The sequence below is a fragment of the Protopterus annectens genome, chromosome 8.part0 (assembly GCF_019279795.1).
Source record: "Protopterus annectens isolate FY-2018-M chromosome 8.part0, PAN1.0, whole genome shotgun sequence".
Lineage (NCBI taxonomy): Eukaryota > Metazoa > Chordata > Ceratodontiformes > Protopteridae > Protopterus > Protopterus annectens.
In genome coordinates, this window is record NC_056741.1 from 1,947,465,443 (window position 1) to 1,947,488,293 (window position 22,851).

A 22,851-nucleotide genomic window follows, 5' to 3' on the forward strand; every position below is an offset into this window, starting at 1 on the left:
CCATGGGTAGTCTGCAGTGAGGGTATGAGTGGGTTCCCCCCTGCTTGTTTATGTACCACATAACTGTGGTGCTGTCGGTCTTAGTTGTCCTGGATGAATACGGTCTTTGAAGGCTGTCAGAGCATTCTGTACAGCTAACATTTCTTTTTGATTGATATGCAGGTGCATCTGTCTCGGGTTCCATTTGACCTGAATGCACTGCCCTGCCATGTAAGCCCCCCATGCATAGTGTGATGAGTCTGTTGTTAGGGTTTGGGCAGCAGGGGGTAGAGTGAAAGTGCATCCCTTGTTGTGGTAGCAGGCCTCTGCCCACCAAAGGAACACTGTCTTCATACAAGGAATGATAGAAATAATTGTTTCCAGGTCTTGAAAATGTTGACACCATATAGGCTTTTTAGATACCATTGGAGTTTCCTCATATGCAGTCTTGCATATGGAATTAGTAGAATGCAAGAGGCCATGATCCCCAGAGCTTGCAGTATTTTCCTTACAGACAGCTGGGGTTTTGTGGCCAATAGTTTGAAGCAGGTTGTCAAATAAACTTGTTTCTCCGGAGTGAGGAATGCCATCGGGGAAGTTGTGTTCAAGCTTGCTCCAATGAATACAATCTGTTGACAGGGTACTAGGTGAGATTTCTTTTCATTGATGGTGTACCCCAGTGAGGTTAGAAGTTTTTTTACGAATGCCAGGTGTTGTAATAGCAAATCCTGGCTTTCTGCCTGAATCAGACAATCGTCCAAGTATGGGTAAATTTGAATATTTCTCTGCCTGCAAAATGCAATGGCGGGAGCTAGACACTTTGGTCAACACCCTGGGTGCAGTAGATAAGCCAAAGGGAAGTGCAGAGAACTGAAAGTGCATGAAGCCCACCCTGAAACGTAGGTATTGTCTGCAGGATCCTCTTAGGTAAGCTTCCTTTAAGTCTAGGGTTGCCAGCCAGGCATCCTTGGCTAGCATAGGAAGAAGCTGTTGAACAGTTAGCATTCTGAATTTTGGAACCACCAGAAAGGTGTTGGAAATAGAGAGGTCCAGGATAGGACACCAGCTGTCGTCTTTTATGCGTACCAGAAAAAGTCTTGAATAAAAACTTTGTCCCCTTTGTTCTGCTGGGACAGGTTGAACAGCCCTGATACTGAGAAGACAGAAACTGCTGTTGGGCCTCCGCCCATTGATTTGGGGGTAGGTCTGGCCAACCATTTGGGGTTGGTAGTGTGTGGAAGTGGAATCTGTATCCTTGGGAAACTATGTTCAAAACCCATTTGTCCTGGGTAATGAGATCCCAGTTTTCTGCATGCAGGGCAAGTTTTCCTCCTAAGGGAGCATGTAGTTGAGCAGGGCTTGGAAGGGGTAAGGCTAAGTCATTGTGCCATTTTTCCATAGGGGGTGGCTTACTACTCCCTGCTTTGGAAGTGGGAGCCCCCACTGCTTAGATATGTGCGTAGCCTGAGACTGTAGCCTAGGTGGTCTGCTGTTCCTGGGTTTGGACTGAGAAGGCCTGGAAGGGACTGGAAAGGACCAGTTCTTTGAAGGCCAATGTCTATTGAATCTGGGAGGCTGTACTCGTAGGAAATATTTAACAGTTTGCATAGATTTAGCTTTTTCCTCCATCCTTTTGAGGACTTTTTCTGCTTTGTTGCCAAAAATGCGGTCTTGGTTTAAGGGATCATCCAGTAATTCAGCTTTAACATGATCTGGCAAGTTCTGTTCCTTAAACCAATCATGCCTTCTAAGTACAGACCCAGTGACATCAGCCCTGCAAGATGCTTCTAAAGCATCAAAACCACATTGTAAATTATGTTTAGCAACTTATTCTGCAGAATGCATTAAATCTTGCAATTCGTTGTGTTCAGCAGTCAGGAATCAACATCATTTTCTGTTTGAAGTAGTCCCATAACATGCTGCTGACACTTTAACATATGAAATTGGCAATTTAAAGCCCTAATGGCCAAAGTAGCAGAAGTGTATACCTTCTTACTCCATCTGGCTAAGGCTCTATAGAATCTCTATCAGAAGGGGTAGGATTTTTGGCAGCAGTAGCCTTAATGCCTTTTGGTCCTTGGGAAATGGTCTCTGGAGCCACAGAAGGATTCTTGAAGAAGAACTTGTGAGTCAGGTACTCTGTAGTACCTGTCAGGTTTTCCGGGAGTTGGAGGCAAAGTGTCTGGGGTAAGGCTAGATTCCAAGAAAGCATCATCTACAATGTCCAGAACAGGAGGGAAAGCTAAAGGCCTGTGTTGAGGCAGGAGTAAGAATTCCCTAAGTCTCTTTTTGGACTTGGAGTAATCCTGGCTTTCCCAGTGGAAATGCTCCCTAAGAGTATGCAAGGTTTCACCAAAAGAAAAATCTTCTGGAGGGGAAGCAGGGGGAATGGAATCCTCTGCATCAGAATCCTCATAAGTAGATAAGGGTAAATCCTGGTAATCAGAAGGAGCAGAAATATCAGATTCCTGATCAGAAGAATCAGAAAGAAAATCAGTTTTAGGTCTCTTGGAGGGGGAAGGCTGGTTTCCCCTAATTAAGGTAATAAGGTCTTCAGCCATTCTAAGCATTTGTTTTTGAGGCATATGGGCCTGAGCCTGCAGTTTGGTCTTTGGTTTTCTAGGCGTAGAGCGAGTTTTTGGCCCGAGGAATTCAGAACATCTGGATGGAAACAATCGCGTCGGTTTAATATGAATGTCTGTAGGGCTGAATACACACTCAGAAGCCGGTGCCTGCACAGCAGCTCTGTACCCATCCAAGGTAGAGACATCCGCAGGTTCCATAGTCAAAGAAGCATCTTCTGGCATACCGGACTCCAAATGGGTCTCAGTAGAGGCCTGCGAATCTGAAGTAGTGGGTATCAGGGGCTGCGAATGCGCCTCACTGAGTACCGGAGGACTTGCGACTAGCTTAACAGAAACGTCGTTGGCAGTTCTGGACCTATGCAGTCCGTCTCTGTCTTTATCCTTACGTTTTTTCGGAAGATAGGTAGTCGGATGGCTTAACAAAGCCATTTCAAAGTACATAGAGTACAAAAGTAATTGGCTGCAAAAATGGCCTGACGATGAATAGTTTGGGCGTTGAACAAGGCACAAAACCGACAACGAGGGACATCGTGGTCTGGGCCTAAACAGGGGATGTAGTAAGAATGAAAATCTCTAGGAGGTATTTGCTTTCCACAGGTAAGACAATTGTTAACCTTTACTGACATCGGTTGGAGCAAGAAAAAGGATCCCCAATGGGGTACTTATCTTTTTTGAAGACTTCGGGTCTGAAACTTGAAAATGAAAATTTCAGGAGATGGCCAACCTGCACTTGCGAACTGCTTCTGCTTTGTGCACCGTACGGCAAGAAAGACTGCTGTAAAGCCGTCGGCTGCATGTTTTATACACCTGACGACCTGACATCAGGGAAGAAGTGACAGCATCCGACACAGAAATTCAAAGACTCTGGCATTCAGGTCAGCTGAGGGCTACCTGCAGGCAGATAACCCAAATGTGATGACTGCAACAGTGAAACACAAAGAACATCTAGGCCCCATTAGCCTGACGAGCCTGGTCTGCAAGCCCATGGAATGCACCATCCTGGCGCTTATAAATAGAGACATAGGTAACCTCCAAACTTTGGACCCCACTCAGTTTGGGTTTGTAAAAGGTAGATCATGCCTCTTAAACTTGATTGACTGCTTTGAAGCAGTCATCAGAGCCGTAGATGAGGGTAAGGTGGTGCACACAGCTTATCTTGACCTCACCAAGGCTTTTATAGGTTCATAGGTAGGTACTAGGCTATCGGTCCAAGGGCCTACATAAGCCTAGCCAACAAGGTTCCCTGGCTTACGCCACCCAAGAAAGTTATTTTCCTGTGCCACTGTCGAGCAGAGACACAGAAGTGATCCCCAGGGTGTATTTCCTATTTCCCATCCACTCATCAAGATTTTTCTTGAAGAGTGCTAATGAAGAACTTTGCTTGACATAGATGGGTAGCCTGTTCCAGAGTATGGGAAGTCTCTGGGACAGGAATCTATCCCTCCAGCATGTCCTGTTTATTGTGGTGACAAGGTTTAGGTCCCTAGAGCATGTAGCTCGGAGGGACAGGGATTTCTTTAGGTGCAGCATGTCCAACAGCTCTGGGTTTGACATAGCTTTATATGATAGGCAGAGATCACCTCAGAGTAGGCGATATGCTACGGAGTAAAGCTGGAGTTTTTTGAGGTGGTCAGTGTAGGGCATTTGTTTGAGGCCAGTAATCCTCTTTGTGAGGTACTTCTGTGGCCTTTCCAGCTGCTGCAGATGTCTTGTGAGGTACATTCCAAAAGGGGCATTGTACTCTATAATGGGTCTAATGAGTGTCGAGTAGAGGGGAACAATGACCTCTTTTTTCCCTGGATGAGAACCCTTTTATGATAAGGTGTGCCACGTAGAAGGACTTTCTGACTACTGTGGCAATGTGACTATCAAAGGAGAGACTACTGTCCACCTAGGTTCCAAGGTCTCATCACGCATTCGGTGTTAAGTAGATTGCTGCCTATGTGGTAGTTCATAGGTACAGAGTTTTTACCAAAGGGGATGACACTGCACTTTTTGGCATTGAGCTTGAGGCCATGGCTCTGACACCAGGCATCTTTCTCAGCGAGGCCCTTCTGTAAGATGTCCGCATTGTCTGGGGACTTGACTATGGCTCCTAGTTTGCAGTCATCTGGGAACTTCGTTAGTCAGAGGCCTTCTGTGTTAGCCTGTACTTCAGAGAAGTAGATACCAAACAGGAGAGGTCCCAGGACAGAACCCTGTGGTACTCCACTTGTCATTGCTTTGAGGTCAGATTTGAAGTCTGCAACTTTTACAGTGTGGGTTCTGTCAGTGAGCCAGTTGGCAAACCCATCTTGTGACGTAGGGATTTATACCTAGTTTAGTGAGTTTAGTTATAATTCCAGAATGGGGGATGGTGTCGAAAGGCTTGGCGAGGTCAAGATAGGCTGTGTGAACCACCTTACCCTCATCTACAGCTTTGGTGACTGCCTCAAAGAAGTCGATCAGGTTCAGGAGGCATGATCTGCCTTTCACAAATCCGAACTGGGTGGGATCCAGAGTTTGGAGGTTACCAATGTGTTTGTTTACGAGTTCCATGATGATACGTTCCATGGCCTTGCAGACCAGGCTCGCCAGGCTAATAGGTTGACAGTTCCCGGGATCAGTGGTGGCTCTTCCTTTGTGGAGTGGGATAACTGTTGCTGTGCGCCATTCAGTGGGCACAAAGCCTGATGTGAGGCTATTATTGAACATGGTGCTTAAGTGGGGAGCCAGTACGTTCTGAAGTTCATGTAAAACGCGGCCTGGGATGTTGTCCGGTCCCATGGATGCTGTATTTTTGGCTTTAGAGAGTGCAGCTTTTACCTGTGTAGTTGTGATTACAGGGACTCTGCATTCTTCCTGTATAGATATGGGCCCTTTAGGGGGTGAGAGGGGGGTAAAGTTAGCACTTAAACTATCTGCCAGGATATCAGTTGGTTCTGTAAATGTCTTGCCTTTGTGCTGTAACTCAGAGCAGATTTGGGTGTTGCCATTGAGATACTTGAAACAGCTATAAAATGCTTTGTGTTTGTCCTTGGAATTAGTGGTGATTTTGTTTTCATAGCTAGCTTTGGAGGATCTTATAAGGGATCCCAACTTCTTACTGAGGCTGACCAGGGAGCTCCTCCACTCATGGGATTTTACTCTCTTTTGCAACAGTTTCTTCCTTCTGTTGTACAGTTTGTTTATGGCAGGGGACCACCAGATTGGCTTCCTTTTTTGGAGGATAGCGTTTTGGTTCTGTTTGGGATAGCACGATCCATGCACTCGTGTAAGTGCTTATAGAGTGCATTTGTGTAGGATTCAGCAGTTGTAACTGTACTGTCCATCTGCATGGGTGTCATGAAGTTCACCACTTCTGTCTTAAGAAGCATGAAGTTGGCTTTGGAGAAATGTTTTACTGTGGTTTCCTTAATGGGGGCTGGGGGCGGGATGTGGATATTAAGGGTGATTAGCTTATGGTTGGATCGGACCAACAAGGAGTTGACTTCAGGTTTGGAACACCGGTCACTCATGTTGGTAATGATTAGGTCTAGGATACTGCTGCCCCTGGTGGGGGTGTGGATAAGTTGATCCAGGGCATTGGAGTTTATGAATTCCAGAAAGCGCTGAGCTAAGGAGTTGGTACACGAGTAGTTTTACCAGTTAATGGTGGTGTAGTTGAAGTCACCCATTATTAGGGTGTTTAGTTGAACACTAATATTTTCCAGTACATCAAGAAAAGAGGAGTGTGAATCCTGGGGCATAGTGGGGGATCTGCAGCAAGCTACAATTTGGATTGCAGTTTTGCACAGAGTTAGTTGCACTTGGATAACCTCGGATGCATTATGCTGAGCAACTAGCCTGGAGGTGTGGATATACTTATTGAATATGGACACACCTCCGTCTTTGGTGTTTCGGTCCAGGTTACATAGTCGAAACGTGTGGTATGAGTTACAGCCTTGTAGTGCAGGGGTGCTCTCTGGAGCCTTGAACCAGGTCTCAGTCACTGCACGGATATCGATGCTCTCCATTTTAAGGAGTGCCTCGAGTGAGTGCATTTTGAGATTTAGACTTCTAGCATTTTTACACCATCCCCCACTCTGGTATTATAGATAAACTCACTGGACTGGGAATAAATCCCTATGTCAAAAGATGGGTGGCCAACTGGCTCACTGACAGAACCCACACAGTGAAAGTAGCAGATTCCAAATCAGACTTCAGACCAGTGACAAGCAGAGTACCACAGGGCTTGCTCCTGGGTCCTCTCCTGTTCGGTATCTACTTCTCAAAAGTCAGGGCTAATACAGCTGGTCTCTGGCTAACGAAGTTTGCAGACGACTGCAAACCAGGAGCCATAATAGATTTGCCTAAGGATGTGGACATTCTACAAAGAGGCCTCACTGAGACTGATGCTTGGTGTCAAAGTCATGGACTAAAGCTCAATGCCAAGAAGTGCACTGTCATCCCCTTTGGGAAAAACACTGTACCCATGAACTACCACATACTCAGTAGCCTACTAAACACCAAAAGTGTGATAAGAGACCTTGGGACACAGGTGGACAGTAGACTCTCCTTTGATAATCACGTCACCACAATAGTCAAGAAATCCTTCTACGTGGCACACCATCACAAAATGGTTCTCCTCCAGAAAAAGAGAGGTCATCGTTCCTCTCTACTTATCCCTCAACAGACCCATTATAGAGTACAACGCCCCATTTGGCATGTACCTCGCAAGACATCTACAACAACTAGAAAGGCCACAGAAATACCTCACTAAGAGAATTACAAGCCTCAAACAGAAGCCATAAGCAAACTGTCTCAAAACACTCCAGCTCTGTTCCGCATATCGCCTACTCAGAGGCAACCTCTGCCTAACATCCAAAGCCATGTCTAACCCAGATCTGATGGACATGCTACACAAAAGAAATCCCAATCTCTCCGAGTCGCATGCTCCAGGGACCTAAACCTTGTCACCACAATAAACAGAACATGCTGGAGGGATAGACTCCTGTCCCAGAGATTTCCTGTGCTCTGGAACAGACTACCCATTCATGTTAAGCAAAGCTCCTTATTAGCCCTCTTTACGAGAAATCTTGACAATTGGATGGGAAACAGGAAATATGCACGACACAGGGCACAGGAAAATAATTTTCTTGGGTGGCGAAAGCCAGGGAACCTCTTTTGGCTATGTACCTCTCAAGACATCTGCAACAATTAGAAATACCTCACTAAACGAATCACAGGCCTAACGTAGATGCCCTATGCTGACCACCTTAAAAAACTCCAGCTATACTCTGTCGCATATTGTCTACTCAGAGGCAATCTCTGCTTAACATACATGGCCATGTCAAACCCAGAGCTGTTGGACATGCTATACTTAAAGAAATCCCAATCCCTCAGAGCCACATGCTCCAGGGATCTAAACCTTGTCATCACAATAAAGGAGGGACAGGTTCATGACCCAGAGACTCCCCAGACTCTGGAATAGACTGCCCATACATGTCAAGCAGAGTGCCTCCTTGGCCCTCTTCAAAAGATAACGTGACGATTGGATGGGAGAAAGGAAATTCATCCCGGGGAACACGTCAGTCGCCCTGCTAGACAGGGGTCCAGGGAAGTAAATAGTGTGGGAAGAAATAGCCAGGGAATTGTTATGGCTAGGCTTGTACAGGCCCAAGGGCCAATAGCCTAGTACCAACCTATGAACCTATAATAATTGCAAAAATACTCTGTATGCTTGAAAAGCTGAAACCTTTTATTCATTTTCAACACAAAAAAGGTCACTTTTCTCTAGTGCCTTCAAGGAGTGGAGGCAGCACAAACAGTAGAAATAAAACAAAGACTGTGGCCAAGGTAATGTCCCTTAACAAAGGCATATACAATTTTTGAAAATAGGCCACAGAAAGCACATCTAGTAAGTCTCCAGTGTGATGACAAATGGAAGAAAATCTTGTTGGCTGAATTTGCCTATGAACTCGCACAGTAAGGCTGCAATGTTCTTAATAGAGTTCATTTGTAAGTACTAGGCTAGCTGCCTTTGCAGGCCATTTTAAGCCTAGCCAATTTCCCTGTGTGTGTGTAAAATAACCAATCCCATGGCCAATAATTATGTATTACCTCTAATGAAAATAACTGGGATCATACCACAGATAATTTGAAGGGACTCGTGCATGGATATAGCATTTAGGAGCTGCATCTGTCCATTAGTAGTACAGGGGCAGTCCAGTGGTAAATTTTCTGTTTTCCATCCACAGACCTAAGTTCTTCTTGAAAATGGACATCGACAAACTTTTTTATGTAGATGGGGAGTCTGTTCCATACAGCAGCGGAATCCTCTGTGAAATGTACCTGTCCCTCCGAACTGTTCTATTGATGTTACAGAAGAGGTTTATATCCCTATACCAAATAATTCTAATATCCATTTGCAATTTTTTACTTAAAATGTGCAATGTACAAAACAAGAACCATTTTTCCATCCTAATTCAAGAATAACAAACAAGGAAACTACCCAGCAACCTCCAATAAAATATCATTAAAAAAATACAATGCAGAATGCAAGTCCTAGATCTGGATCAGTGATATAAATAAAAAGCACCTTGGAAGTCCTGCAGCATAGTTCCAGATGTCCTCCTGAGGGTTGTACATCTCTACAGATGACAGTGCTCCATTTTCATTCCTCCCACCTACAGCAATCAGCATGTCTGCAACAGTTCCAAGATAGAAGTCAACCCGTCGCTGGTTCATGGCACCAACCTGTTTACAAACATTAAGATCTCTAAATAAAATGTCATTAATATAACCAAAGAATAACTACTGTAATGCCTCAATGAATCAGCTCTGACAAATTATAAACATAATGAGAGAATTTATGAGACACAATATCAAGGAAAAAATCTATGCCACTGTGTCCTTTTTCTAAATAGCAAAATTAATCTACTAACAAATTACATAAAAAATAAATTATAGGAAAAATAACTTGAACTTATCAGAATTAAAGCAAACAGTTCATTAAAAACACGCACAACTTGCAAAAGTTTAAATCATATCTATTATGCCTATGATGACTAATACCCAAAATCTATCTATGCAACCTAGCCATCACAGTTAATATTTTCCTGAACATTTTTCCACATTCAAAATTTGGGGAATATCATCTAATAAATGCTTGTAAGCATACCAACAAAAGTTCCTAATTAATGGGTGTGGTCGTTAAACTGAATCCCCACACTGACTGAACTTTACAATACAGACAATGTTACTTTAAATAAAATGATAGTAACACCTAAGCAGGTGTATGCCACTTTACTATCATGCATTGAACCGAATTAAACCTCTGCTTAAATCCTTCCTGCAGAACTCTATATCAGGTTTAAGTGTTACTAAGATTGTCACAGCACAATCAATTTAAATATACAAGATTCACATTACAAGGATGCACATAAAACTAGAAAGGGAATGTATAATGCATCTGAAGTATATCTTTCAACTGTCTAGATTTTCACAGAATGTCCATATTTTTGTCTTATACTTTTTGGTCAGTTTCTTATAAAAGTTGTGGTTTTCTGGCAAATGACTGAGGATTTAAGTCACTAAATAACATGCATTTGAGTTTCGGATTTCATATCTTCAGAAAATGCATGGCAACACAACATCTTTTATTCTAGCAACTTTCTAAGTTTATAAATGCAATATTTAACATTTGTCCCTATTTTTATACCTTTGTACTCCATTGTTTTGGCTTTGTCCACATTTCTTGCATTAAGAAGTCGATAAGCATTATCTGAAGTCATAAGCACTGAAGTAATACAGCAAATTACAGTGGCACAAAGGATAAGCTTAGCTTGGATGTTCATTATTACAGGCACCAAAGAGAAATACGTGTATATCTTTTGTCCAGTGACATTTTGCTGCACTGAACAGTCTAGAAGTATTCTGAGTAATTGAAAAGCTGAGTAACTTATAGGGCTTTTACTTCTCAATGTAAGGGGCACACCTCTTTGCAAATAAAGTTGTCAAGACCATGCAGCCCTTCCCACATAATTGCATGGTGCACTGCAGTAAGTCAAAAAACAGTAAAACAGTAATAGTAAATATTAAAACAGTAATAGTAAATAGTAAAACAGTTTTTTTTTACCATATATCTGACAGTTGAACTGTATATGTAGCTATGTTTTGGCTAGAATGATTAAGAAAAGAACTGTTAGCAAGAAATGTACCTCAGTGTTTAGCAAATAACTACCTAGCCTTAAGCTGTATGTGCATTTATGTGTATTTTAACTGCTTAAAGGACCTGCTTATGCTAGTTTTTTACTTCAATACAAATTTTCTCTCTCTCTCCCAAAAGTAATTTGCTACCCAACTTGCTTAGATTGCACTAAGATTTTAGAATCATCCTGCCTGTCGACTAAGGACCCTCTCCAAATCTTCCTGCTGCATCATCCGTTTGCCTTTTATTCCTGAACCCTTCAATAAAGGAAGAAAGAAAGAATGTGTCATCTTACACCTGGCAGTAAAGTTTATTTTGCTACTATTATTTTATGTAAGTGTAAGGAGTGCTCCCCAGCCAGGACAGCCAACAGCTTTACTCCCTCTTTACCCTACAACCAGTATACCTCTCTAACTGCTAATATAAGCTCCCTGTCTTTTCTCCTTTCTTGACTCAAAATATTGTTGAAATAATATTTCTGTCCACTAGGTGGCATCCTTACCCAGGCCAACCGTCATAAACCTAACCCTGTGGCTTGTAGTAAATTCTCATTATACTCTGTTCCTTATATCTTGCTGATACTATTGCCCACATTAGCTTTTACCACTACTAGTAGCATTCCTCTTACCCTAGCATCTCTCCCACTACTTTCCTTTATTGCTATACTTCCCCATATATAGACTTACCCAAACATAGAATTTCCTTTAAAAATCAGCACTCTGTTGATTGTTTCTCTTGAGTTCCTTCCTTCTCTTGTCTCTTCCCCGCTCTGTTCGCCCTGTGGGCTCACTCCACTCCCCTATCATACCCCCAATTCTCACCCACCTCCAGGGATCCTACACTACTACTCAGCCGCACCCTCTTCTCCAGCCAACGTATGAGATAGTCCCACCATCCTACATAGTTAACACCACACCTTTATTTCTCCACTTAATCAATTACAATAATCACTACTTAGTGTCTTATCTCCTAGTCTTACCCCTCTATCCTAGTCTGTTCTAAATTAGGCCTTTCCTACCTATCTCTAGTACCCTCAACAAATTGTATTCATCATGCCTACAACTACCTCCACACTAACTAAACCAATGCTCACTGCCATACTTATATCTGTTAGAACCTCGGCCTACCACTTAACCTCCTTCGAACACCTACATTACTCTCATTTCCACTACCCACCTATACAAACAGCCACACAAACCCTCACTATCCCCTACAATAACATAAATATAATATCTACACCTAGTTACCTACTTGCAAAGTTCCACAGACTGTCCCACATCAAATTCTATAATCCTTCAACCAAAAAAGCTCAGTTTCTATTAACTAATCTACATTACACATTGCATATTCTAAAAAAAAATCCTTGCAAAATGGTGACATCCATCCTAACCTAGGCCCAGCTAATGTCCTACCTACTGATCTGCTTACCAACTATCCCTCTACCACACTGAGCCCTAACAAACTTCCCAACTCACTCCAAATAGCACATCTCAATATCCAAAGTGTCAATAATAAAGTTCCCCATCTCCATTCTCTCTTAGACATATACTCTTGACATTCTATGCTTGACAGAGACTTGGTTAAAACCACAAACTCAAGACAATGAAATTATCCCACCAGGATATAACATATTGAGACATGACCATACAAGGAGAAAAGGAGGGGGGAGTAGCAATTCTTTACAAAGATGGACTACATGTTACCACCTCACCTTATAACCCACTTGAGGACAATAATGCAGAAGTCCTTATTTCCAAAATTCAGCTTAATCCCAGTAAATCCATAAATATCTTATGTATCTATCTACCTCCCAGAAATAATTAACTCCTTTGAGGATATTCTTAGCTGGGTCTCTGCAACCGTCCCACAAGAAACTATAATCCTAGGTGATATCAATATTGACTGGAAGTGCATCAATACTGAATATACCACTATTCATATTAACCTTCATGGCTTCTCTCAGACTATCACCTCTCCAACTAGAATTAACAAACCAAACCAAAAAGAGAGCATCTTAGATTGGATACTTATTAATGATCACCACCAAACTTACAAAGTAGGTATTTTCCATAATGATATAAGTGACCACTCCTTGACCTATATAAATCAGGCAAAAAACAGATATCTTACACCCAACATCATATAGAATTATATGTTCCAACAAGCATTTTAACCAAGAACTATTCCACAGTGAACTTAGTGCCTGCGATTGGACCTGTCTAAAATACCTCCCATTGGAAGAAGCTGTCATATAACTTAACTCCAAATTTTTAACTATCCTAGACCTGCATGCACCCAAACGTTAAATAAGAATTAGGTCAAAACCTGCCCCATGGTTCACCAAAGATACCAAGCAAAAAATCTTACTTCGAAATAAAGCCTGGACTAGGTGGCAAACTACTAAAAGCACATCGGATCGACAAATAAGAAACACAACTAAAAAATCCATACTCCTAAATAAAAAAAAAAACTTACTGTTAAATACAGCAAACACACCAAAAAAAGATTCTGGGCATATATCAATAGACTCCTACACGCAGGGCACTCCAGTACACCAACCCCTTTAGGAGCTAATCATGAGACTCCCATCCAAACTGCTAATGACTTTAACTTCCTTCACAGAAGCTATCCAATCTCTAACCAGTCAGCTATCCCCTGATACCTCCAGTCTTCCTACCCTCATGACTAGCACTCTTCCTATCTTCCAACTACAACCCATCTCTACTAATTTCATTTACAAACTCCTAGCAAAACTTAAGCCTTGTACCCCCCCCCTCCACTGACAAGATCCCAGCTGAATATCTGCAAAAAGCAGCTAAAGCTGTAGTTTATCCATTATCAATTCTGATAAATAGAACCATTAAGGAAGGATCCATTCCTGCCATCTGGAAAATCTCACATATTATCCCCTTACATAAAGGTGGCAACTTAAATGAATATTCTAACTATCTGCCCATAGCCCTTCTATCCCCCTTAGCAAAAATAATGGAAACATGTATTCATCATCAGTTAATAGGCCACCTAAAGTACAATTTTGTACCTACCATAAATGTAGATGTCCGATAGACATGCAACTGCAGTCATAACATGTGGGTTGTCCTGCCTCAGGCAGCCCTCAGTCGGCCGGATTCCAAAGTCTGGGTCCGACGTCGGCTGATGTCGCATTTCTCTCCGACATCAGGGCGGCTGGAGTACATAAGCATCAGCCGACGCCATTTTCTTCAGTGTTTCCTGCCCCAGATGCCAGGTGCCCTCCAAGGAAGGCTGTAATCAAATTGGAAGACAAAAACAGGATTCCAAACAAATAAATGAGCAATAAAACAAATACACCATAACAGATATCCCCAGCTAAGAGTAACAGGGATAGGAGTGGACCCTAGGCATAGAGGGGTATGGAGGGAGGGAAAATCCGACTGCAGTTGCATGTCTATCGGACATCTACATTTATGGTAGGTACAAAACTGTACTATGTCCTTCAAGAATGCAACTGCAGTCATAACATGTGGGTAGAATACCATAGCTTAGCTGGGGGAGGAGGTATGCACTAGGAAAGAGATGGAGTGGCAATCAAACCCTGCAGGACTGCCGAAGCAAAGCCTGCTCTGGATCTGGAATATAGAGGGAGATTGTAGTGTTTGGAGAATGTATGCACGGAGCTCCATGTAGCAGCTTCTAGAATGTCCTTGGTAGGCACCCCTCTTAAAAATGCTGTAGAGGTGGCTGTAGCTCTGGTGGAATGTGGTCTGACATTGGCTGGAACAGTCTTTCCATGAAAGGAATAACAGAATCTGATGCAATGTCCAATCCATTTAGAAATAGTCTGTTTTGAAATTGCTTTTCACTGGACTGCAGGCGTAAGCTACAACAAGTTGTTCAGACTTCCTACTGGCCTTGGTTCTGTCCAGGTAGTATCGAAGTTGTCTGTGAATGTCCAAGGTATGCAAAAGTCTTTCCCCCTTATTCTCAGGATTGGGGAAGAAAGCAGGCAGATGAATGGCTTGATTTAGAGAAACCCTAGATACCACTTTTGGCATAAAAGTAGGGTTGGTCCTTAATGAAACCCTGTCTCTGTGGAAAATAATAAAGGGTGGTATTGCCATTAGGGCCTGTAGCTCGGAAACCCTTCTTGTTGAGGTAATTGCCAACAGGAAAGCTGTCTTCCATGATAGAAATTGCAAGTCAACTGAAGCTGCTGGCTCAAAAGGAGGTAGAGTCAGTTTTTCTAAGACAAAATTGAGGTCCCAGGCTGGCACTGGGGCCTTTCTTGGTGGCTTAATGTTCTTGATTCCCTGAGGAATTGTCTTAGTAAGGGTGAGAGAAAACAGGAGGATCAGTGTTGTATCTAGCTGAAATAGCAGATGCATGTATCTTTATGGAAGAATATGAGAGGCCGTTCTTTAACATATCTGCCAAATATTCCAAGATAAGTGGGATGTTCAGCAATGAAGCATCATGTCCCTTGCTGGTATTCCAATTGCTGTATCTTTTCCACTTTGCTAAGTAAACCTTTCTGGTGGATGGTCTTGAGCCTCTGTTAGTATCCGCTGAACTTCCTTAGAGAGAGATAAGCTGAAGTTATTTATGGGATCTCCCAAGCTGTTAGCTGCAGTGTCTGAAGGTTTGGATGCAGTGTTTCGAAATTGTGTTGAGTCAAAAGTAGAGGCCACTGAGGGAGGGCCCACCTCCTTGTGTGACATATGCTCCGTAGTAGTGGGTACCAGTGTTGTCTTGGCCAATCCGGAGCTATTATGATTCCCTTGGGCTTCTCTGCTTTGATCTTTAGTAATACTGAGGTCATCAGTGGCAGAGGTGGGAATGCATAGATTGCTAGGGAGTTCCAGTTGAATGAGAGGGCATCTATTTTCCAAGCTTTTGGATGGTATGTCCTTGTGCAAAATTTTGGTAGAAGATGGTTGAGGTGAGAGGCAAATAGGTCCACTTCTGGCTTGCCCCATGTCGAAGTGAGTTGTCTGAAGGCCTTCGGATGTAACCTCCACTCGTGTGGCTCTGTGAAATTCCTGCTTAGGCTGTCCGCCAACATATTGTCTTTTCCTGGAACAAACTGGGATTGTAACTGGATGTTTAGGCTCAGTGATTTCTCCCAAAGCTGCATTGTCAGTCTGCAAAGGGGGTAAGAGTGGGTGCCCCCCTGCTTGTTTATGTACCACATCACAGTGGTGTTGTCTGTCCGTATCATTAAATGGCCTTGCTGGAGTTGGTGTTGAAAAGCCTCGATGGCATGCATTACTGCCAGCATTTCCTTTAGGTTTATATGCAGATGTGTTTCCTTTGGAGACCATTGTCCTTGTATACACCTGCCTTCCATGTGCGCCCCCCCATCCAAGGTCTGAGGCATCTGTAGTCATGGTCTGTGTTATCTGTGGTCTTTTGAATGACATACCTGTGTTTTCCTGGCTCACCGAGGCCCACCATAGGAATTCCTTTTGTAGGCATGGAATGAGTGGTATGATTGTCTCCAAGTTGTTGCTGTGTTGAGACCAAATGCTTTTTAGGTACCATTGAAGCTTTCTCATGTGTAGTTTTGCTAATGGAACCAGTAGAATGCAGGATGCCATGTAACCCAGGGCCTGTAGGAATCTCCTTGCAGTCATATGGGTGAGTTTTGCTAAACCTTTGAAGTATTGAGTTAACTTCTCTTGCTTGTCTTCTGTCAGTTAAGCCATCTGAGAGACTGTGTCTAGTTTGGCTCCTAAGAAGATTATTTGCTGGGATGGCTGCAGTCTTGACTTTTGGAAGTTGACTGTGTATCCCAGAGCTTGAAGTAATCGTATGACATAATCCAGGTTTCTTGTCAACATCAATTTGTCGTCCGCTTGTATGAGGCAGTCGTCCAGGTACGGGTAAATTTGTATACCCTGGAGCCTGCAATGAGCAATTACTGAAACCAGGCATTTTGTAAATACTCTGGGCGCAGTAGTTAAGCCAAATGGCAATGCTGAGAATTGATAATGCTCTGGCCCTGCAAGAAATCTGAGGTATCTTCTGCAGCTGTGTCTGATAGGGACATGCAGGTATGCCTCCTTGAGGTCCAGAGTGATCAGCCACGACTCCTTGCCCAGCATGGGAAGGAGTTGCTGTAGAGTCAGCATTTTGAACTTTGGTACTATGAGAAAGGTGTTTAATGCGGACAAGTCCAGTATTGGTCTCCATTGAGATTCTTTTCTTGGAACAAGGAACAGTTTTGAGTAAAACCCCTGTTCTTGTTCTTGCTGTGGAACTCTTTCTATTGCTTTCATTTGAGTCAGCAGAGTGATTTGTTTGATAGCCTCTGCCCTTTGATTTTGTGGTAGGTTTGGCATGCCTTGTTTTCTTGGTAAGGTATGAAAATGAAACCTGTACCCTCGGTCTATAATGTCCAAAATCCATTTGTCCTTTGTCAGTCTGTGCCAGTTTTCTGCAAACAGAGATAATTTCCCGCCCAAGGGAGCTTCTAGTTGTTCCCTGGTAGGCGGTAGTAGAGGAAAGTCATTGAGTTTGTGGTTGTTGGGCAGGTGAAACCCCTACGTCACTTCTTTGGTTTCCTGGCTGCCATTGTCGTCCCCTGTAAGGGCCTCTGTATTGGCCTCTTCCTCGGCCACGTCTGTTCTTACCCCTTTGAAACTTTTCTGGATTAGGAAAGGACCAGTTTTTGAAGGCCAATTCCTACTGAATCTGGGGTTGAACCTGGAGGAAATCTTTCACAGTCTGAACTGATTTTGCTTTTTCTTCGATGGTCTTTAACACATCCTTAGCATTTGCACCAAAAGCTTGTTCTTTTCCAAAGGTGCATCCAGAAGTTTTGCTTTTACATGATCTGGTAGAGGTTGATCTTTTAACCAAGCATGTCTACGAATCACTGCCCCTGTCATAGCTGCCCTACATGAAGCTTCCAGTGCATCATATCCACACTGCAGGAAGTGACTGCTTACTTGCTGAGTGTTATGTACAGCTTCCTGCAAAGTCTTCCTGTCTAAAGGATCAGAAGAAGCTAATGTTTTTTGTAAATCTTCTAAGAGATAATCCTGATATTGTAACATATGAAAAAGGCAATTTAAAGCTCTCATAGATAAGGTAGTGGATGCGTAAACCTTTTTGCCCCATCTCTCTAATGACCTTGCTTCCCTGTTGGAGGGCAAAGGATTTTTTGAGGTGGAGGCTGAAACTCCTTTAGGCCCCTGTGAAATAGTTTCCAAATCAGCAGAATGGGCCCTGAATAAATGGGAATGAGTTTCTGGGACCCTGTAATACCTGTCTGGCTTGGCTGGAGCAGGAGGAAGAGAATCAGGGGTAGCACTAGAGTCAGAATACAAATCATCCAGAACATCAAGTACAGGAGGAATAGCTAAGGGCCTGTGCTGAGGTTTCTTAAGGAAAGTCCTAAGGCGTTTCCTAGAATCAGAATATTCCTGACCCTGACACTTGAAATGTTCCCTCATGGTGTGCAGAACTTCCCCAAAAGAAATATCCCCAGGAGGGGAGGCCGAAGGGATGGAGTCTTCTGCATCCGAGTCCTCATAAGTCTGGAAGAGCTCTTCCTGGCTATCAGAGTGGACAGAGCCCTCAGAGTCTTCATCTGAAGGAGTAGGGTCAGAGTGTTCAACCCGGGGCCTTTTATCAGGAGGAGGCTGGGATGCTCTCTCAGGATGGGCCTGTGAACCTCTAAGCATGGAATTTAAATCAGCCGCCATGGACATAATTTGTGTCTCCGGAGTCGGCTGAGGTAAGGATTTAGAAGTAATATGCTTTGTTTTGCTGGCTGCCTTAGTCCTAGTGTAGGCCTTAATAGACATGGCCATAGGAGGCCTGGCAGCTCCACGTGCAGGAGTGACCTTGTCTACAGCAATGGTCTCGGGCATTTCCTCGGTTTCGGTATCCGGAGGAAAGTCTATAACTGGCGTCGGAGTAACGTCTGGAATCGGAGTCGTCGGTAATGCGGTGTCTTCGGTTCGGAGCGGTGGAGAGACCGTCTCAGAGGGAACAGGAGCACTCGTGCTAGGTTTTGGCGAGGAGTCGGTGGTAGACGCGGGCCGAGGATGTCGGTCCCGGTCTTTTCGCTTTTTGGGTGTTTGCGATGTCGGAAGATCCGACGGCATGGTGTAGGCAAATTTATCGCTGAAAAAATCTTCAGCGAACTCCGCCCGGCGCCTGAGAGTGCGCTTGTTGAAGCGAGCACAGGCTACACAGGCCGAGACGTCGTGGTCTGGGCCAGGCAAGGGAGGCAGTAAGAGTGGAAATCCTTATGAGGTATTTGTTTACCACAAAAAAGACAATTGTTAACTTTTTCAGTAATTTCTGACATCGGCTGAGGCAAGAAAAGGTCCCCAACGTGGTACTTAGCTTTTTCGATGACTTCGGTATCGTAGAATACAGGAGCTGACCGACCGGCACTTGCGAACTGCTTCTGCTTCGGGCACCGCGGCAAGAAAGACTGAAGAAAATGGCGCCGGCTGATGCTTATGTACTCCAGCCGCTCTGACGTCGGAGAGAAATGCGACATCAGCCGACGTCGGACCCAGACTTTGGAATCCGGCCGACCGAGGGCTGCCTGAGGCAGGACAACCCACATGTTATGACTGCAGTTGCATTCTTGAAGGACATCTGTCAACAACATGCTAGCTAAAAGCCAACATGGCCTGTTTTAGGCCATTCCATAGTACCACTTCTGCCCTCTTATCCTTTACTGACACCATTAACAGAAACCGCAAAAACAATGTACTCTCTTCAGCTCTATTGATCTTTCAAAGGCTTTTGATATGGTAAACCATACATTGCTTATCTATCTTCTCAAATCACTTTCCGTTGATTCTCTATCCGTAAAATGGTTCACATCCTAACCTGAGCGACAGGAAACAGGCAGTGCTCTGGGAGAATAATCTATCATCCCACCTGTCTGTCACATTGTGTGGCCCCCAAGGCTCCATTCTAGGTCTCTATTTTCAGTCTTCATTAATGTTATGATCTCTATTTAGCTATTCCCAATGCAACTTGTATACAATATGCAGATGACTCTACTTTAATCTGCACAGCTAAATCTGCTTCTGAACTGCAGTCCCACACCCAGAAAGTATTTAACATAGTTGAGACATGGTTCTTGAAATGCTGCCTCCTTTTGAATCCCAAAAAAACAAAGCTCCTGCTCTTTACTCCTACTCGTAGGTCCACACCTATAGATTTCTCAATCATCTCTAATAATGGCACCCTCATAGCCCCGGACTTTACCACAAAACTCCTAGGGATCACAATAGATAACAACCTTAACTTTGATACCCACATTAACAACACTATAAAATCAGTTAACAGAAAAATGGGCTCCCTGTATAGAGTCAAACCATTCCTTACACCAATAGCAAGAACTATCATTGCCCACTCCCATCTAATCTCTACTCTTCTCTACACCTCACCAATATATACCAACCTATCAAAACTTAATCTCCTCAAACTAGCTAACTCCTATAACAACATTGCCAAATTTGCTACTGGTAAACCCTTCAGAACTCACCACTGTCATAACCTCAAACAACTCGGATGGCTTGAACTACAAAATCAGCTTTAATTTAACCAACTTACTATTGCCCATAAGATCCTTTATCAGCCTAACAATACTCCAATACTCTCAGACCTCATAACTCCTTATAAAAATCTTAATACCTTACGTTCATCCAACAAACTTCTAGTTAACATTAACAACTCTAACAACATGGTATGGGACTCAATGTTCTCTAACACAAATGGGAAAAACTGGAACTTTCTACCTAGTGAACTTTCTTTTCTTCCTACCTTATCACTCTTCAAACATAAACTCAAAAATTTCCTTAATACACACTGGCTTTGCCCTTGTTGTAACTCTGACTAACCTATCATTACTGCTTCTAATATCTTTTCTAACTCTACTCTCTCCACTAAACTTAGGTCCTGTACTGCAATTTGAAAACATTTAACCAGAAATGGGATACTTTTTTAGTTACCAATACAAGTAAATATATTGCTTTAACTTTCTGTAAATAGCTCTATGAAATTTGTAGAAATAGCATCTACGTCTAAAACAAAATATATATATATATATATTGTCTGTTTTTATCTGTCTTAGAGCTCTTCTCCCCGGGCCTCTACTGAAAATGGACATATATCCAGTTAGACTAGCCCGGTCAACAAATGTAAAATAAATAAAAATAAAGTCAAATGCAAAATGACCTGACTTCCACCATCCTGAATTTAGTTACTCTGACTTTGATGAGGTCATGAATGTGGTTTCATCTTTGCATTCGGCCTTCTGCAGGCTGGATGCTAGTCCTTTTGAGGCTGATAAAATATTGTCTCAAATCAGTTACTTTTCCAAACTGATATGTCTTCTGAGGCCTGGGGCCATGTTTTTCTACCTACATTGAAAGACCCTATTGACCACATAATCAGGAAACCATCACTTGATTCAACTAAACTGGAAAAAACACTACAGCTAATTTAAGATTACTGAGAAAATAGTACACACTCAGACGTACATTTGACATATTAAGACCTCCATAACCATTGTCAGTCTCATTTTAGCCCTAGGTAGAGTGCTGAGATGGCTCTCATTAGGGTTAAGAAACCTGATCATGGCTCCAGAAAAGAAAGTCATGTACTTACCTTAATGACAGAGCTGTAAGAAAGCAGTCCATTTTTGGTAACCTCTTATGCCATAGGTAATATGGCTGCTTGGCAGTTAAAATGTTTCTAATATACCAAGTACACTATTCCATTTCATCATGCATCACTCAACTCTCACTCCCGACTTTTTCAGTCAGCTGTGCTCAGCAGAGAGAAGGAAAAAGGAAAAAAACAGAGAATACATAGCTGCAGAAAAAAAAGACATCGTCAAAGGTGTAAAAGGAAGACATGTCAACAAAGACAGATCTTTTATGGCAAGTACAAAGCTTTGTACAAGAGGTCCATTTTTCTGTAACCTCTAGGACAGAGTCACCAGCCAATTCCACCATAAGAAGTGAGAACCTATCACAGATTAACATTGCCCCAAAAGATGATCTGTAAACAATGTCCAGGTCACAGTGCCTTAAAGGTATTCGATAATACCAACTTACAGCAGTGCAGAAATGGTCTTTAATGCATTACAGAAATAAATGGCAAAAACAGCCACTACTGTAGTGAATGAACCATAGATGCAAAAGAAAGAGGCTTTCCATGTTTATTGTCACAGAACATAATTTAAGTAGCTATCTGGAAAAAGGTGAGGTTACATACATTCTTACCTCATCTTAACTACCAAAGTACACAAACAAGCCATCTTTGTGGAAAGTTTTAGCTCTGTCCACATGAAACCTAAACCATAGACATCTACATGTTGCAGGAGGAACTTGCCACAATTAAGAGTATTCAAGGGGCTAAAGGACAGGCAGATTAGTTGATTGGTTCAAATTTGACTCTGCAGCAACTTCAGGAATGAATGATGCGGTTAGAAGAGTTAACCTTCCCCTGGGAGAAATTAAACAAAGGATAAACAAAAAACTCAAAGCTCTTTCTGTTGAGGTTAAGTAGAACAGTAAGCTTTTTCAAGCAAAAAGTAAATGTCCAAGTGTCTCAAGTAATTAAAATCTAAAAAATCTCTATCCCTCAGACAGGATTATCTGGGCTGGGTAGGATTTACCTATGCCAGTGTGGAGCAGGTCTAAAAACATAAAAAAAGCAGCATAATAAAAAACAACTCAGATTTTCAATGTAACTTGAGCTACACTTATCTGCCTGTAGAGATTACTAGATTAAAATACTTCAGAAACTACAGCTTGGATACTCATTTTTTCCTTAGACAATCTAATTTATTTGGAGGCAACAGAACCCACAAAGGACTTCTAGACAGCTGCATTAAAGAAAACGCTATACACCAAGGTTAACGTTATAGGCTGGGTGGACTTGTGTGTTAACGATACTACTTTAACACAACTGCTTCTTTTTATAAGTGTCTCAAGTAAGGCATGGTCTCCAACCAGGGGTCTGAGGTGTAAATACTGTCAATAATGTTTATTAGTGTTTGTTGGACAGTGGCCACTGGTACCTATTCTATTAATATTTTATTGACATGTCTGTTTTGTCTTGATTACTTTTATACCACTGCATGATCTATTTCTA

At 42.7% G+C, this 22,851-nt stretch overlaps 1 protein-coding gene across 2 annotated transcripts in view; it reads right to left on the reverse strand.

The window, feature by feature from the left end:
• KLHL36 (kelch like family member 36) overlaps positions 1-22,851 on the reverse strand; it is a 470,147-nt gene that overhangs the window by 113,642 nt on the left and 333,654 nt on the right. For both annotated transcript variants that reach the window (XM_044081467.1, XM_044081468.1), the window contains exon 4: positions 9,124-9,281. In XM_044081467.1, the coding sequence (XP_043937402.1) occupies positions 9,124-9,281 (158 nt within the window). The remainder of the gene's footprint in view (positions 1-9,123; positions 9,282-22,851) is intronic.